This window comes from Oncorhynchus clarkii, chromosome 7 (genome assembly GCF_045791955.1).
Source record: "Oncorhynchus clarkii lewisi isolate Uvic-CL-2024 chromosome 7, UVic_Ocla_1.0, whole genome shotgun sequence".
In the NCBI taxonomy this organism is placed as follows: domain Eukaryota; kingdom Metazoa; phylum Chordata; class Actinopteri; order Salmoniformes; family Salmonidae; genus Oncorhynchus; species Oncorhynchus clarkii.
This window is the reverse complement of record NC_092153.1, coordinates 20,881,118-20,896,972: the sequence shown is the minus strand read 5'-3', so window position 1 is coordinate 20,896,972 and position 15,855 is coordinate 20,881,118. Positions and strand designations below refer to the sequence as shown.

At 44.4% G+C, this 15,855-nt stretch overlaps 1 protein-coding gene across 2 annotated transcripts; it reads left to right on the top strand.

Annotated features, from left to right (window-relative positions):
* The first annotated feature begins 1,164 nt into the window (after nucleotides 1–1,164).
* Nucleotides 1,165–15,697, top strand: LOC139413033 (sterol 26-hydroxylase, mitochondrial-like). Of its 2 annotated transcripts, XM_071160021.1 has the most exons (9): nucleotides 1,165–1,510; nucleotides 5,506–5,696; nucleotides 8,026–8,225; nucleotides 8,449–8,646; nucleotides 8,941–9,104; nucleotides 11,294–11,460; nucleotides 13,428–13,509; nucleotides 13,676–13,882; nucleotides 14,250–15,697. In XM_071160021.1, exons 1-9 carry the CDS (start codon nucleotides 1,217–1,219, stop codon nucleotides 14,364–14,366), a joined length of 1,620 nt encoding a protein of 539 aa, XP_071016122.1. In that variant the 5' UTR covers nucleotides 1,165–1,216; the 3' UTR covers nucleotides 14,367–15,697. The 2 variants fall into 2 exon arrangements, 1 of the variants encoding a protein (XP_071016122.1); XR_011634758.1 differs by lacking the exon at nucleotides 13,428–13,509 and having other exon boundaries at nucleotides 1,224–1,510; nucleotides 14,250–14,378.
* Nucleotides 15,698–15,855: the final 158 nt, after the last annotated feature.

Sequence of the window (15,855 nt, the reverse complement as noted above, 5' to 3'; positions counted from 1 at the left end):
TACCCTGTGGGCTGATGGGCTGACCCCAGGTGGGGTCACCTCTGCCTTGCTGTCCCTCAATACGGGGGGCCCCACAGGGGTGTGTGCTTAGTCCCTTCCTGTACTCCCTGTTCACCCACAACTAACACAATGAGACAATGAGACGGCCTACAAGGAGAAGTTCAGAAACCTGGCAGTGAGGGGCCGGAGCAACTTCTCCCTCAATGTCAGTGAGACCAAGAAGCTGATCGTGGACTACGGGACACGGAGGGGGGACGAGCACGCTCCCATCCACATCGACGGAATTGCAGTGGAGTGGGTCGAAAGCTTCAAGTTCCTCAGTGCTTAAAATGGTCTGCGCAGAGTCGCGAAGAAGGCACGTCAGTGCCTCTTGCCCCTCAGAAGGTTGAGAAGGTTTGTCATGGACACTCAAATCCTCAAAGTTCTACAGCTGTAACATTGAGAGCATCTTGACTGGCTGCATCACTGCTTGGTATGCCAATAGCACCGGCCTAGATTGCATGGTGGTACGGACAGCCTAGTACATAACACGGGCCATACTCCCTGCCATCCAGGAACTCTATATCAAGTGGTGTGAAAGGAAGGCCCGGAAAATCATTAGACTCCAACCATAGACTATTTGTTTTCTCTGCTTCCGCACGGCCAGCAGTACCAGTGCATAAAGTCTGACACCAACAGGCTCCTGAACAGCTTCTATTCCCATGCCATAAGACCGCTAACTAAATGGCTACACAGACTGAATTGAGTTGTCTCTGCACACTTACAGGGCCCTACACACTACTGCACACACACTCACTCCATCATTTGCTCACAAACACATATGCACATTTATACTGACTCTAAACGCACCCACACACACAATCATATAACATGCTGCTTCTCTGTCTATCATATCCTGATGGCTAGTCACCTTACCCCTTATTCATATCTACCTCTATAGATCCAATATCCCTGCACATTTGTAAATATGGTACTGGAACAGATCCTGTATATATTATAGTATGCTTGCTTTATCGTGTTTTTGTTTTTATATCTCGTGTTTTGATTTAACGTTATTTTTAGTATTACATAGTTATTTATAACTGCATTGTTGGGTTTTGAGTTTGCAAGAAAGGCATTTCACTGTACTTGTGCACGTGACGTTGAAATGTGAAACGTATGGGCGAGTCCCAATGTGCTGCAGGGCAAACTGTACTAAAAAGCCACAGATGGTAGAATGAATTTGTATGCGCTCCCACTCAACATGTGTAGCCCTGCTGCGGTGACCAGGCCGCTCCGACTCACAGTTCACCACCGCCAGAAACTGTCAGTGGCGCTGGACGGCTTTGTGTCTGGTGGTCGGAGGTTCAAGTCCGGTGCCAGCAGACACGTGGGACAAAAATTGCAGACAACGATAGAAACAACTCCGGAGAAGTGCAAAACAATAGACGATCTACACGGACCTAGTTTGGCTACGACTGTGTATTGGCTGTTCGTGAAGGGATATGCAGATAAGAGCCATGCGATGCAGGTAAAACGAATCCCACAATCTCTCATTTCTGCCATTCTTTCATCCAAGTATGTCTAGTTTCATACGTTTCGTGAGTGCACGTTATCGAGCGAATTATATTATATCAACGTAATTTTTGACGACGTAGACTAAGAAGCTAAATTCGATTTTCCATCAAAATTATAATTGTGAGTTTAATAATATGTTGCAAGAGAATAGGTAAATGGCTCTTATTCAACTATCCAGATCATTTTCCATCAAAGGATGTCGATGTAACTTTGACGACTGCTATGATTAAACAATTAGACCGGAGGTGTGGTACCACAAACCCCTGAGGTGTCTTATTTCTATAAACTGGTGACCAACGTAATTAGAACATAATTATTTTTTGGTAATTCAGGTGGTACATGGTCTGCCGTTATTTTGTGGCAGATGTTAAGACTACAAACCGTTATAAATGGCCTATTTGCGAGATTTACTTATTTCAATAGGTATAGGCTACTGACTAAAATCTGGGTTTATAATCGCAATTCAATTTTGACATGGTTTGCTGAGCTAGATGCAGGTAGGCCAACATCTAATTTCAGTGAAAAGTCCACAATGAAACAGGCATTAAATGTGTAGAATGATACGTTTTCAATAGAGCTGTAACCATGATCACAATTGATAACTGCAGCACTCTCAACCAGTGCTCTCTTTTTCAGTCTCACCTCCGCCAATTTAATGAATTTATACTATTGTTGCACAAAAATGTGGTATAAGAATACCTTTTACTCGATCAAGAAACAGTACGTAAACACCAGTACCTGGTTTCCCTTACCTATTGAAATCAAGAACAAGAAAATAACAATGGTGAAATAGACCAGTTTACTGCTGTGCAATGTCACATGTACAGTTGAAGTTGGAAGTTTACATACACCTTAACCAAATACATTTAAACTCCGTTTTTCACAATTCCTGACATTTAATCCTAGTAAAAATTCCTTGTCTTCGGTCAGTTAGGATCACCACTTTTATTTTAAGAATGTGAAATGTCAATAATAGTAGAGATAATTATTTATTAAAGCTTTTATTCCTTTTAGCACATTCCAAGTAGGTCATAAGTTGACATACACTCAGTAGTATTTGCTAGCATTGCCTTTAAATAGTTTAATTTGGGTCAAACATTTTGAGTAACCTTCCACAAGCTTCCCACAATAAGTTGGGTGAATTTTGGCCCATTCCTCCTGACAGAGCTGGTGTAACTGAGTCAGGTTTGTCGGACTTCAAATCTTCAAATAATATTTTTGCAGGAATCTCCTTGCGAATGATTTTGCCGAAGATTGTATCACCGCCGGGCTGGGCAACCTGAGCTTTTGCTATCTCATCCGCCATGGCGCTAGACGTTGATGTTTGTAGTACGCACACGCTTTTTTTCAGTTCTGTCCACAAATGTTCTTTTCAGGGCTTTGTGATGGCCACTCCAATTCCTTGACTTTGTTGTCCTTAAGCCATTTTGCCACAACTTTGGAAGTATGCTTGGGGTCATTGTCCATTTGGAAGACCCATTTGCGACCAAGCTTTCACTTCCTGACTGATGTCTTGAGATGTTGCTTCAATATATCCACATAATTTTCCTCCCTCATGATGCCATCTATTTTGGAAGTGCACCAGTCCCTCCTGCAGCAAGGCACCCCCACAACATGATGCTCCCACCCCTGTGCTTCACGGTTGGGATGGTTTTCCTCCAAACATGATAATGGTCATTATGGCCAAACAATTCTATTTTTGTTTCATCAGACCAGAGGACATTTGTCCAAAAAGTACGATCTTTGTCCCCATGTGCAGTTGCGAACTGTAGTCTGGCTTTTTTATGGCGGTTTTGGAGCAGTGGCTTCTTCCTTGCTGAGCGACCTTTCAGGTTATGTTGATATAGGACTCGTTTTACTGTGGATATAGATACTTTTGTACCTGTTTCCTGCAGCATCTTCACAAGGTCCTTTGCTGCTGTTCTGGGATTGATTAGCTATTTTTGTACCAAAATACGTTCATCTCTAGGTGACAGAACGCGTCTCCTTCCTGAGCGATATGACGGCTGCGTGGTCCCATGGTGTTTATACTTGCGTACTATTGTTTGTACAGATGAACGTGGTACCTTCAGGCATTTGAAATTGCTCCCAAGGATGAACTAGACTTGTGGAGGTCTACAGTGTTTTTTTCTGAGGTCTTGGCTGATTTCTTTTGATTTTCCCATGATGTCAAGCAAAGAGGCACTGAGTTTGATGGTAGGCCTTGAAATACATCCACAGCCACACCTCCAATAGGCTAATTGACATCATTTGAGTCAATCAGAAGCTCCTAAAGCCATGACATAATTTTCTGGAATTTTCCAAGCTGTTTAAAGGCACAGTCAACCTAGTGTATGTAAACCTCTGACCCACTGGAATTGTGATACAGTGAATTATAAGTGAAATAATCGGTCTGTAAACAATTGTTGGAAAAGGGACTTGTGTCGTGTGTAACGGATGTGAAACGGCTAGCTTAGTTAGCGGTGGAATAGTGCGCGCTAAATAGCGTTTCAATCGGTGACGTCACTTGCTCTGAGACCTTGAAGTAGTGGTTCCCCTTGCTCTGCAAGTGGCGCGACTTTTGTGGAGCGATGGGTAACGATGCTTCGAGGGGGACTGTTGTTGATGTGTGCCGAGGGTCCCTGGTTCGCGCCCGGGTATGGGCGAGGGGACGGTTAGACTGTTACACGTGCACAAAGTAGATGTCCTAACCGACTTACCAAAACTATAGTTTATTAACAATACATTTGTGGAGGGGTTGAAAAACGAGTTTTAATGACTCCAACCTAAGTGTATGTAAACTTCAGACTTCAACTGTATGTATATTAATAAAGACTAGGGTAGGCCAATTTATTTTGTAGATTTTCTTAATTTAAATAAAATATGAAGGTGGTTCTGGAAGTATTCTCAGGGCGATTATTAGGTTGTATAAACATGAGTGCTTTCCTCCCACAATGCCACATATTATCAGTCATTTTGAGAAGTAGGACTCACATGCGAGATGTCACTTCGCAATAGAAAAAATATCATTTTCTATAATTCTTATTTGTGCTGATGAGTTTACCAGGGGTGATCCTGTCATAACATTTGGAATTTAGTAGTGCTGTGTAGAAAGCCAGTACCTAAGGTGGTTAAATTATTTCACATCCATCAAATTTATCATAGCATTTTATTTAGGAAGTCAAATTGGCTCTGATATTGGTGGGATCATGACCCCAGAAGTTATGCACCTGGATTCATGATTTATTAAACTAGAGGTTGATTTGACTAATTAGGATAATAAGTAGTTTATATACTGTTATTTTTAGTAAATATACACTGTGTACAAAACATTAAGAGCACCTTCCTAATATTGAGTCCACCCCCTTTCCCCCTCAGAACAGCCTCCATTTGTCAGGGCATGGACTACAAGGTGTCAGAAGCATTCCATGGGGATGCTGGCCCACGTTGACTCCAATGATTCCCATAGTTAGGTCAAGTTGGCTGGATGTTCTTTGGGTGGTGGACCATTCTTGATACACACAGGAAACTGTTGAGAGTGGGGGGAAAAACGGCAGCGTTGCAGTTCTTGACACAAACCGGTGCAACTGGCACCTACCACAATACCCTGTTCAAAGGCGCTTAAGTCTTTTGTCTTGCCCATTCACCCTCTGAATGGCACACATACACAATCCATGTCTCAAGGCTTAAAAATCCATCTTCAACTTGCCATCTTCCCTTCATCTACACTGATTGAAGTGGATTTAACAGGTAACATCAATAAGGAATCATCGTTTTCACCTGGACTTATCTGGTCAGTCTGTCATGGAAAGAGCAGGTGTTCCTAATGTTTCGTATACTCTGTGTATATTTTGTGAATCATTAATTCATATTAAATATAATTATATAGGACTGTCTCACTGTGCATTTCCAACATCTTTGTGTACATTTCCAGAATCAAATATCTTCTACTCTTTGCCCCCAACCCAGGTTGAACACAAGAAACTGTACGGGCCCATCTGGCGCTCGCGGTTCGGCCCGTTTGATGTGGTGAACGTGGCGTCTCCAGAGCTCATATCCCAGGTGATCCGTCAGGAGGGCCGCTACCCGGTCCGGACAGAGCTGCCACACTGGAAGGAGTACCGCGATATGAGGGGACAGGCCTATGGACTCCATGTGGAGTGAGTGGCCAATGAACCACATCAAGGACTATTCCTAGATTGGGTGTAGGAAAGGGTTAATACTTACACACACTGTTACCTCATTATTTTGGCACACTGAGGAAATATTTGCTCTCGTGAAACTGTTGTGAGGATTTTGTGCAACTTCCGGCACATGTTTACAGTAAACCCTGCGGCTGTACCATTACAGTTTTAGACAGTAACCAATAGGCTATTGTGGCTATTTGAGCGTAATGTAGGCCCACCAACAAAACCAATGGCGCAAATCCCATAACATTTTCACATGGAAATAGCTTTAGATTTCCGTGATATAGCCTACAGTAGCCTATATGTGATGTTCAATGCAGGCCCATACTGCATTCGATTTTTAATCATGTTTTTACATTATGCAACGCTTGATATTAATCATGTTTTACTTGGCCTGTGACACTATAGGGTGACAGTACATTGTGTTGTATGATGCAAGAAACCACTTTACAAAATACAATGTATTATTGCCATACAGAGACTTAGACAATGTAGGATATGCAAGCGTGTTTCAAAATACAACACTGCCCCTTTAATTAAGATGTAAGCTTTTAAGCTGATTAGCATTTCAAAGAGAGCTTGAAATGTGGCCTACACGTTTTGTGCTCTTGTAGGGAGCGGTAACTCCCCATTGCTGACCTATATTTAAGCAATAAAGCACCTCGGGGATTGTGGTGTATGGCCAGTATACCACGGCTAAGGGATGTTGTTGTGTCGTGAGTGCCTGGACACAGCCTTTAGCCGTGGCATATTGGCCATATACCACAACCTCTGAGGTGCCTTATTGCTATTATAAACTGGTTACCAACGTAATTAGAGCAGTAAAAATAAAGGTTTTGTCATACTCATGGTATACGGTCTGATGTACCACGCCTGTCAGCCAATCAGCATTCAGGGCTCGAACCACCCAGTTTATAATTATCAATAACTGGGCAAATAACTAGCAAAGAATATCAACAAATGTGCACATGCGTGCTCTGAACTGATCTGAAAAGCGCATTCACTCGCAGGTGATTGAAAGACCACTCATGGGCTACCCCCACCCAAATAATTATACTCTGCTGCACACTGGCTCTGCCTACAACTAGCGACACAACGCGGAGTGCCTGGTTACAGCCCTTCGCCATGGTATATTGGCCATTTCCCACAAACCCCAGAGGTGCCTTATTGCTATTATAAACCGGCTACCGACGTAATTATATACGGTCTGATATACCACGGCTGTCAGCCAATCGGCATTCAGGGCTCGAACCACCCAGTTTATCCTGTTGATTCAATCGCAGAGAAAACGGTAATCTATATAGTGCAAACTAATGCGGCGAACTCAGTGAAGTTCAATCTCTTACGTCTCTGCATGGCATTTCTTCTGCGCGGCATCCTGGGGGAGGTGCGCAGCTTAGAGGGAACATTGCTTACACCCTATGCTTCAAAGATACACAATGACAGTTATTGGCAATAAATCATTGCCTTGGGTAAAAGCCATGTTGGTCTGGTTTGAGGAAACCCTAACTCTACAGGTAAACTTGTTTCAGTAGTACCCCTCCACCTCCAACATGATCAATCTAACATACAGAATAAAGGAAACGCCAACATAATGGGGCATTGGGGCAACATAATGGGGCATTGGGGCAACATAATGGGGCATTGGGCCAACATAATGGGGCATTGGGCCAACATTATGGGACTTGGGCCAACATTATGGGGCATTGGGCCAACATAATGGGGCATTGGGCCAACATAATGGGGCATTGGGCCAACATAATGGGGCATTGGGCCAACATAATGGGGCATTGGGCCAACATAATGGGGCATTGGGCCTACATAATGGGGCATTGGGCCAACATTATGAGACTTGGGCCAACATTATGGGGCATTGGGCCAACATAATGGGGCATTGGGCCAACATAATGGGGCATTGGGCCAACATAATGGGGCATTGGGCCACCACTAGTCGCCAGAAAAGCTTGAATGTGCCTTGGTATAGATTCTACAAGTGTCTGGAACTCTATTGGAGGGATTTGACACCATTATTCCATGAGAAATTCCATAATTTGGCGTTTTGTTGATGGTGGTGGAAAACGCTGTCTCAGGCGCTGCTCTATAATCTTCCATAAGTGTTCAATTGGGTTGCGATCTGGGATGCTCATTGCTTACTGTGTGGAAGCAGCTGCGTTTAATATACTTTGTATCCTTTATTTAAGTTTTTCCTTTATTTTGGCCACGACCTGTAGATAAACCTCCACCCCTTTATTCTGAATATCCACTGTAGATTCAGTCTGTCCCCTCCTCTCCTCTCCTACAGTACAGGCCCACAGTGGCACCGTATCCGTAGTGTCCTAAATCCAAAGATGCTGAAGCTAGCGGAGGTGTCTGCGTACGCGCCTGTCATCCACCAGGTGGTAGGGGACCTGCTACAGCGTATTGAGAGGCTCCGCCTCCGCAGTCAGGACCACACCACCGTACCAGACCTCACCGCAGAGCTCTACAAGTTTGGCTTTGAAGGTGTGATACCATTGGTTCATTCAGTATTATTTATGCTTTTAACCCCTTCAGAAACACACACACACCCAGTGGGGTTGGAAGCCAGAGTCTGCCACAGTCAGCAGCTTAGGTAAAGTGCCTTGCTCGGGGGCACAACGGCAGGAGATATGCATCTAGGATACCGAGAATCCCACCAGCTCTGTGTCGTCCTCATTGTTCAACTGTGTTCTCTCCGTCCCTGCAGGGATCTCTTCCATCCTGTTTGAGACGCGGCTGGGTTGTCTGCAAGAGGAGATCCCTAAGGACACGCTGAAGTTCATCGCTGCAGCCAACGACATGCTAACCCTGTCTGAGACCGTCCTCTTCCTCCCGCTCTGGACACGCAACGTCCTGCCCTTCTGGAAACGATTTGTCCAAGCCTGGGACGACCTGGTGGCTGTAGGTATGTTTGTATGTCTCCTTCTATTGAGCGACAAGCAGACTTAAAGGTTGGAAAGTAGACATGGTAGGTTCGACCTCCACAATGCAAGCGTACGGTTATTTCTATTGCACAAGGGCTTTCCCTGTCACATCAGCCACTGTCAGCCGCTAAGCACCGTTGAGACGGGTCGGAAATCGCAACTCAACTTTGTTAGTGTGCCAAGGGAGACTCACTGTTGAGCTATGTTCAGTGTGTGTTTGTGTGCGTCCCCTACATGAATGTGTGTGTTCAATGTATTTCTACATAAACCCTCAGCTCAGCGTCTCATTGACCATAAGTTGGCGCAGATGGATGCCCAGGTGCTGGCTGGGAAGCAGGTGGAGGGGATGTATCTCACCTACCTGTTGTCCTGTGATAAACTGACCCTGGGAGAGGTGTACATCAGCATCACAGAGCTGTTGCTGGGCGGAGTGGACACGGTGAGAGGAGAGGGTCATGGGAGGTCATACAGAGAGGAGGGGGGTGCCATACATAACAGCAGGGTCACGTTCAGTAGGGTACACCGTAAACAAACCTTTTGAAATGGAAAGCCAACATGTGAATTTCTCATTGGCAAATTTATATGATTTCCTCTACATTTCAAAATGTTTTCTTCTGGTTTGTGCCTACTGGACATGTCCTAGGGAATGGGGGAAGTGATGGAGTCAGAGGCTTTTGTAGGGTGGAGGTGTATTTTGGCTTTAAGATTACACGATTCTCCCCAGGCCATAAATACTAAAAACATTTGCTTTAGTTTGTAGACGTATATATTCGCGGTGTAACTTTGTATTCATTTTAGAGGGTACAAAATGCACTCACAGAACCACAGACAGATACACAGTAACCATACAAACACTACATGGCCTGCCTGGCTGCATTCCCTGGTGCAGTCGGGTCTTGTTTTTGTCAGGCGTCACTTGCTGCTTTCTGGGATCTGTTGCTGAGTAAAACACAAGTCTCGAGCTCCATTTATTCCACCTTTTATGTTATGTCATAGAGATAAATGTGTTTTGCTCGCTGGAAATCAGTGTTCTCACTTGAGATGGTCTACTGTTCCAAAGTCATTTCCTCTGCTGATTTTATGATGAATTGATGTCAATAAATGTTGATGATCACTTGATAACTAGCCTCTGATACAGCCTCCACCACTCCCTCAACTCAAAATATTTGTTTGTTTGTTGAAACATCAGCACTTTAATTGTCCAAGTCAGATTTCCCCTCAGGGACGATAAAGTACGCTGAACAAAAATCTAAAACGTAACAATTTCAAAGGTTTTACAGAGTTACAGTTCATATAAGGAAATCGGTCATTTGAAATGAATGAATTAGGCCTTAATCTATGGATTTCACATGACTGGGAATACAGATATGCATCTGTTGGTCACAAATACCTTAAAAGAAAAAGTAGGGCCTCCCGAGTGGCGCAGCGGTCTAAGGCACTGCAGTGCTTGAGGCGTCACTACAGATCCGGGTTCGATCCCGGACTGTGTCGCAGCCGACCGCGACCGGGAGACCCATGAGGCGACGCATAATTGTCCCAGCGTCGTCCGGGTTAGGGGAGGGTTTGGCCAGCCAGGATGTCCTTGTCCCATCGCGCTCTAGCAACTCCTGTGGCTGGCCGGGCTCACGTACGCCGACACGGTCGCCAGATGTACTGTGTTTCCTCTGACACATTGGTGGGGCTTAAGCGAGTAGTGTGTCCAGAAGCAGTGCAGCTTGGTAGAGTCGTGTTTCGGAGGATATATGGCTCTCGACCTTCACCTCTCCCGAGTCCGTATGGGAGTTCCAGCGATGGGACAAGACTGTAACTACCAATTGGGGAGAAAAAGGGGTAAAAAGAATAAGAATATGAGAGAAAAGTAGGGGCGTATCTGGCGTGACCACCATTTGCCTCATGCAGCGCGACACATCTCTTTCACATAGAGTTGATCAGGCTGTGGATTGTGGAATGTTATCTGACTCCTCTTCAATGGCTGTGCTAAGTTGCTGGATATGAACTGGAACACGCTGTCGTACACGTCGATTTAGATTAGCCCAAACATGCTCAATGGGTGAAATGCCTGCTGAGTAAGCAAGCCATGGAAGTACTGGGACATTTTCAGCTTCCAGGAATTGTGTACAGATCCTTGCAACATGGGGCCGTGCATTATCATGCTGAAACATGAGGTGATGGCGGCGGATGAATGGCACGACAGTTGGCCTCAGGATCTCATCACGGCATCTCTGTGCATTCAAATTGCCATCGATAAAATGCAGTTGTGTTCGTTGTCCGTAGCTTATGCCAGCTTATACCATAACCCCACCGCCACCATGGGGCACTCTGTTTACAACGTTGACATCCTCAAACCGCTTATGGTAGAGTAATGAATATTAAATTCTCTGGCAACAGCTCTGGTGGACATTCCTGCAGTCAGCATACCAATTGCACGCTCCTTCAAAACTTGAGACATCTGTGGCAGTGTAGTGTGACAGACTTTTATAACAGACTTTTATTGTCCCCAGCACAAGGTGCACCTGTGTAATGATCGTGCTGTTCAATCAGCTTGCTTTCAGATTTTTGTTCAGTATATATCACTTCACTCTAAGTAAACCCCTCTTTCTTTCTATCGTCCTTCTCCTTTCGCCTCAGACGTCCAACACCTTGTCGTGGGCATTGTACCAGTTGGCTCGCGACGCCGCGTCTCAGGACAGGCTGTACCGTGAGATCATGTCTGTGTGTCCGGGAAGACAGCAGCCTAGATCAGAGGACCTGAGCAGGATGCCCTACCTGAAGGCTGTCATCAAGGAGACTCTGAGGTGAATACACGCGCACGGATGCATGTACACGTACACACATGCAGGTTCTGAGGTGAACACACACACGCCAAGAACGGTGACCTGCAACCGGCCTCTTGTTTTGAGCATGCCTGGTCAAAGAGTTTGTCTGCCTGTGTGCTTGCATTTTCATTTCCCTAATTATACTGATGATGACTGATAAGTGAGATAACATGTTGGCATTTCATCCGGAGTGCAGAGGGTCAAGGTGGAGGCTTGGTGCAGGCTTTTTGGACAGTTTATGTAAGGAGCGGGTGGAGTGGGGGGGGGGGGGGCAGTAATGTCCTTATATAACCTGAATGGTGTGTTCAAATTTGAATTGTCACATTCTTCGTAAAGAACAGGTGTAAACTAACTCTGAAATGCTCACGGTCCTTCGCAACAATGCAGAATACAATATATATGTTTTAATAATAAATAAAAAAACATTGTAACACGAGGAATACATACACAATGAGTAATATTTACTTGGCTATGTACATGGGGTACCAATACGGAGTCAATGTGCAGGGGTATGAGGTAATTGAGGTAGAGATGTACATATCGGTAGGGCTAAAGTGACCAGGCAACAGCATAGATAAGACGGAAGCAACAGCGTATGTGATGTGTGTGCGGCAAGTGTGTGCCTGTGTGTACATGTTATCCGTGGGTGAGTGTGTGTATGTGTTTAGAGTAAGTATGTGTCAAAGAGGGTCGATGCAGATATATATATGGTGAACTATTTAGCAGTCTTATGGCTTGGGGCTTAAGCTGTTCAGGAGCCTTTTGCCCCCAGACTTAGCTCTCCGGTATCGTTTGCCGTGCGGTAGCAGAGAGAACAGTTGATGACTTGGGTGGCTGGAGTCTTTTGACAATTTTTTAGGGCCTTCCTTTGACCCCGCCTGGTATAGAGGTCCTGGATGACAGGCTTATAGAAGGAAATTGGCGCCCTCCACCTCTTCCTATATGGTCATAGCCATTTATCCTGTGTGTCCTTGATTTTCGAATGATTCAAATGCTCAATAACACCATCTAGGTCAGAATCACAACCTGCCATTGCCAACTCTCCGGTATCAAAACTTTACCAAATACCAATGTGACCAGACCTGTCAACATGCACAAAATATGGGGTACCAACTACGCAATTCTCTGTCCATGTACGCAGGTAATGAATAGGGCCTGATTTAAAAAATAAATAAAAACATTTTAATAAAAATAAATCCACTAACATCCCGATCCTCGAGCTGCAACACACAGACATGTACAGAGTTTGTGTCAACAGACATGGAGATGAATACATCATTATTGGACGTAGCTACCCGGTGTCTGCCCCTCCTGTTTGTTGTGATGCTGAATTTGAAGACTGTCAGCTGTACGTAAACACATGGACAAATCCCTTTTCGACTCCGTGTGTTGTGGGAAGGTGAACACTAATTGGTTCACGCTAACGTTAGCGAACATAAGATGGATATTCAGTGGGCTCTAAAGTGTCAGCAGTTCACTCGCATTTACTAGTGAAAGAAATGAAATGCAAATACGACAAATAACTGGTCACATTTGTGCGAGTGTGAATTACATTTAATTCTGCGTCCCATAAGTTGTATTTTCCACGTAACATGACGAGGATCACGCAACCTGATAGACTGTAATTATGATCCACGTCACGAAGAGCATTACAAAAGTATAATCAAAAATAAATGTCTTGGCATTAAATGGAGTCGGGAGTTTAGAAGATTGTACGATGAAAAATGAGTGAGTGTCCGGTATTAGCTACAGAGGCAATGCTTCTAAAATGCCTTTGCACTAAATTTGCGAGTTGAATCTCCAAATTGCTGCGTGCGTCTGGTACTCTAAAAAAGTTGGACAGGGTTGGCAGGTCTGGCATACTGAACATTCCTAGCCACACACAGGTTTATATAAGGCAGTCCTACAGAGGCTCCCCATGTTGCTGAAGCTGTTCTCTTTCTCAGGATGTACCCTGTAGTTCCAGGGAATGGCCGTCTAACCGTAGACAATGAAGTTGTTGTGGACAACTACTGGTTCCCAAAGAAGGTAGGGGCAGGCGATGAAGAGAGAAAGATATCAACATCTCTCTTTCACCTTTGTCAATACTTAAAACATCTCTTTCTTTCCCCAAAGGATGAGATGTCCTTTCCATGAAATTCTGTCAGTCGCTCTCCTTCCTGTATTTCTCCTACTTCCTATTCCCCTCCCTCAGACCCAGTTCCATCTCTGTCACTATGCTGCCAGTCATGACGAGGGGGAGTTTGTGGATGCAGAGTGTTTCAGGCCTGACCGTTGGCTGCGAGGGGACCCAGAGTCGTACCAACACCACCCCTACAGCTCTATACCCTTCGGGGTGGGCGTGAGAGCCTGTGTGGGCAAGAGAGTGGCAGAGCTAGAGATGTACTTTGCCCTCTCCAGGGTGAATAAGAGAAGTATTTCATTGAGATTGTCAAGGAAGTGTTGAGTAATAAAAAGCCATCAGTGCCAAAATGATGTTACCACAGACTGTTGGAGGTGATTGTTGTTGGATTTCGTCCATCATCTGTGGTGATTTGCTAATGGTAAATCCCCAGAAGCAATCTAAGAGTGTGTGGGAACAGGTGTGACGAACCCCATTTTTATGAGTGGGGCCATATTCTGTTTTTACTATCCCAGTTGGCATGGGACGTTATAGAGACTTAATTTTATGGTTATAAACTGATTCTCTGGCTAGAGAGACGTCAGACAACCAGGTGGCTCATTAACACTAAACCCTTGAACTTGAACTCTTGTCCCCCCCTCTACAGCTGATGCAGCATTATGAGATCCAGCCAGAGGATGGGGCCCCGACCACAGAGCCCAAGACTAGAACACTGCTCATCCCATCCAAACCCATCAACCTGCGCTTCCTACCCCGAGCCTGAGGAGGGTGCCAGGGAGTTATAGAAAGGGATTGACAGGAGGGTCTGGTGTTGTGCTGTGCTGTGGTAACTTCCAGTCCCCTAGATCCCCTTAAACATAGCCGATTGAAGTAGTTTGGGTGGGGGGAGGGGATGCTGAAAAATAAAGTTTGTTCATGCTACAGACAGCTATATCGGTCTGCTAATACAGGACTAGTAAAGGCTCAGTGCACAACTTTTGTGAATAAATTATATCCCCCCCCCCCCTCAAATGCCCTCAAACCAAATCTGATTCATATCAGGTTATTCTGACACGGAACCCAAACCGGCTGCGAGCGTGCGCTATCGTGCATACATTTATTTGTCCCGCTACACCAAATGCGATCACGACACGCAGGTTAAAATATCAAAACAAACTCTGAACCAATGACATTCATTTGGGGACAGGTCGAAAAGCATTAAACATGTATGGCAATTTAGCTAGTTAGCTTGCACTTGCTAGCTAATTTGTCCTATTTAGCTAGCTTGCTGTTGCTAGCTAATTTGTCCTGGGATATAAACATTGAGTTGTTATTTTACCTGAAATGCACAAGGTCCTCTACTCCGACAATGAATCCACACATAAAACGACCAACCGAATCGTTTCTAGTCATCTCTCCTTCCAGGCTTTTTCCTCTTTGAACTTATATGGTGACCGCATCTAAACTTTCATAGTATTACCACGACAACCGGCAAAACATTTAATCTTTCAATTACCCACGTGGGTATAGCCAATGAGGAGATGAAACTTGGGTACCTGCTTCTATAAACCAATGAGGAGATGGGAGAGGCAGGACTTTCAGCGCGATCTGTGTCAGAAATAGAAAAGTATAATCAAAAATGTTCTATTTTAGCCCTTGGCATCGCATATGTTCGTTGGCGCGCGCACGAGCAGTGTGGGTGCAATAATTGAATATCATGGATTTCTACATTTATTTTCCGATGCGCACGCGACGTGTGCAGTCTGGTCAGCATGTCAGGTGTATAACTGGGGCCTTTGCTCTGTTGACCTTTTACTATGAAGCTAATACATATAGATTAATCTGCCCTGTAATTAATGCACATTGGTGTCGAGGAGAAATGTATCACTGTGTGTGTGTGTGTGTGTGTGTGTGTGCTTGTGAATGGCATTATAATATAATATCATCAGTTGCTAATACACCTTGTATATTTGTCTAGGGTATTGGCCATCAACTTTTACTTCATTAAAAGTCTTTATGAAATGTGAACTTATGTGCCCACATTAGTGTTTAACAAGTGCTGGCAACTCTGTGGTCCATACAAAGATTAAAAGATGGGTTTTATTTACGTTTAAATATTTGTTTGTATTTGTGTTAGTTATTAGGTTTAACCAAAGGGGATAAGTAAGTTGAGTGTTAAAATAAATACAGTAGGTTGCAACTTGAAATATAGGTTTGTTAATAATCAAATATAACAGTTGGCGTTGAATCATATGTTTGGTTTCAACAAATGC

Bases quoted from the DNA above. Each gene is read 5' to 3' on its own strand.
- LOC139413033 (XM_071160021.1), top strand. From the start codon at position 1,217: ATGAATTTGTATGCGCTCCCACTCAACATGTGTAGCCCTGCTGCGGTG. The intron at 5,697-8,025 runs GTGAGTGGCCAA...CCTCTCCTACAG, and splicing joins GCCTATGGACTCCATGTGGA to TACAGGCCCACAGTGGCACC. The intron at 8,647-8,940 runs GTATGTTTGTAT...ATAAACCCTCAG, and splicing joins GGACGACCTGGTGGCTGTAG to CTCAGCGTCTCATTGACCAT.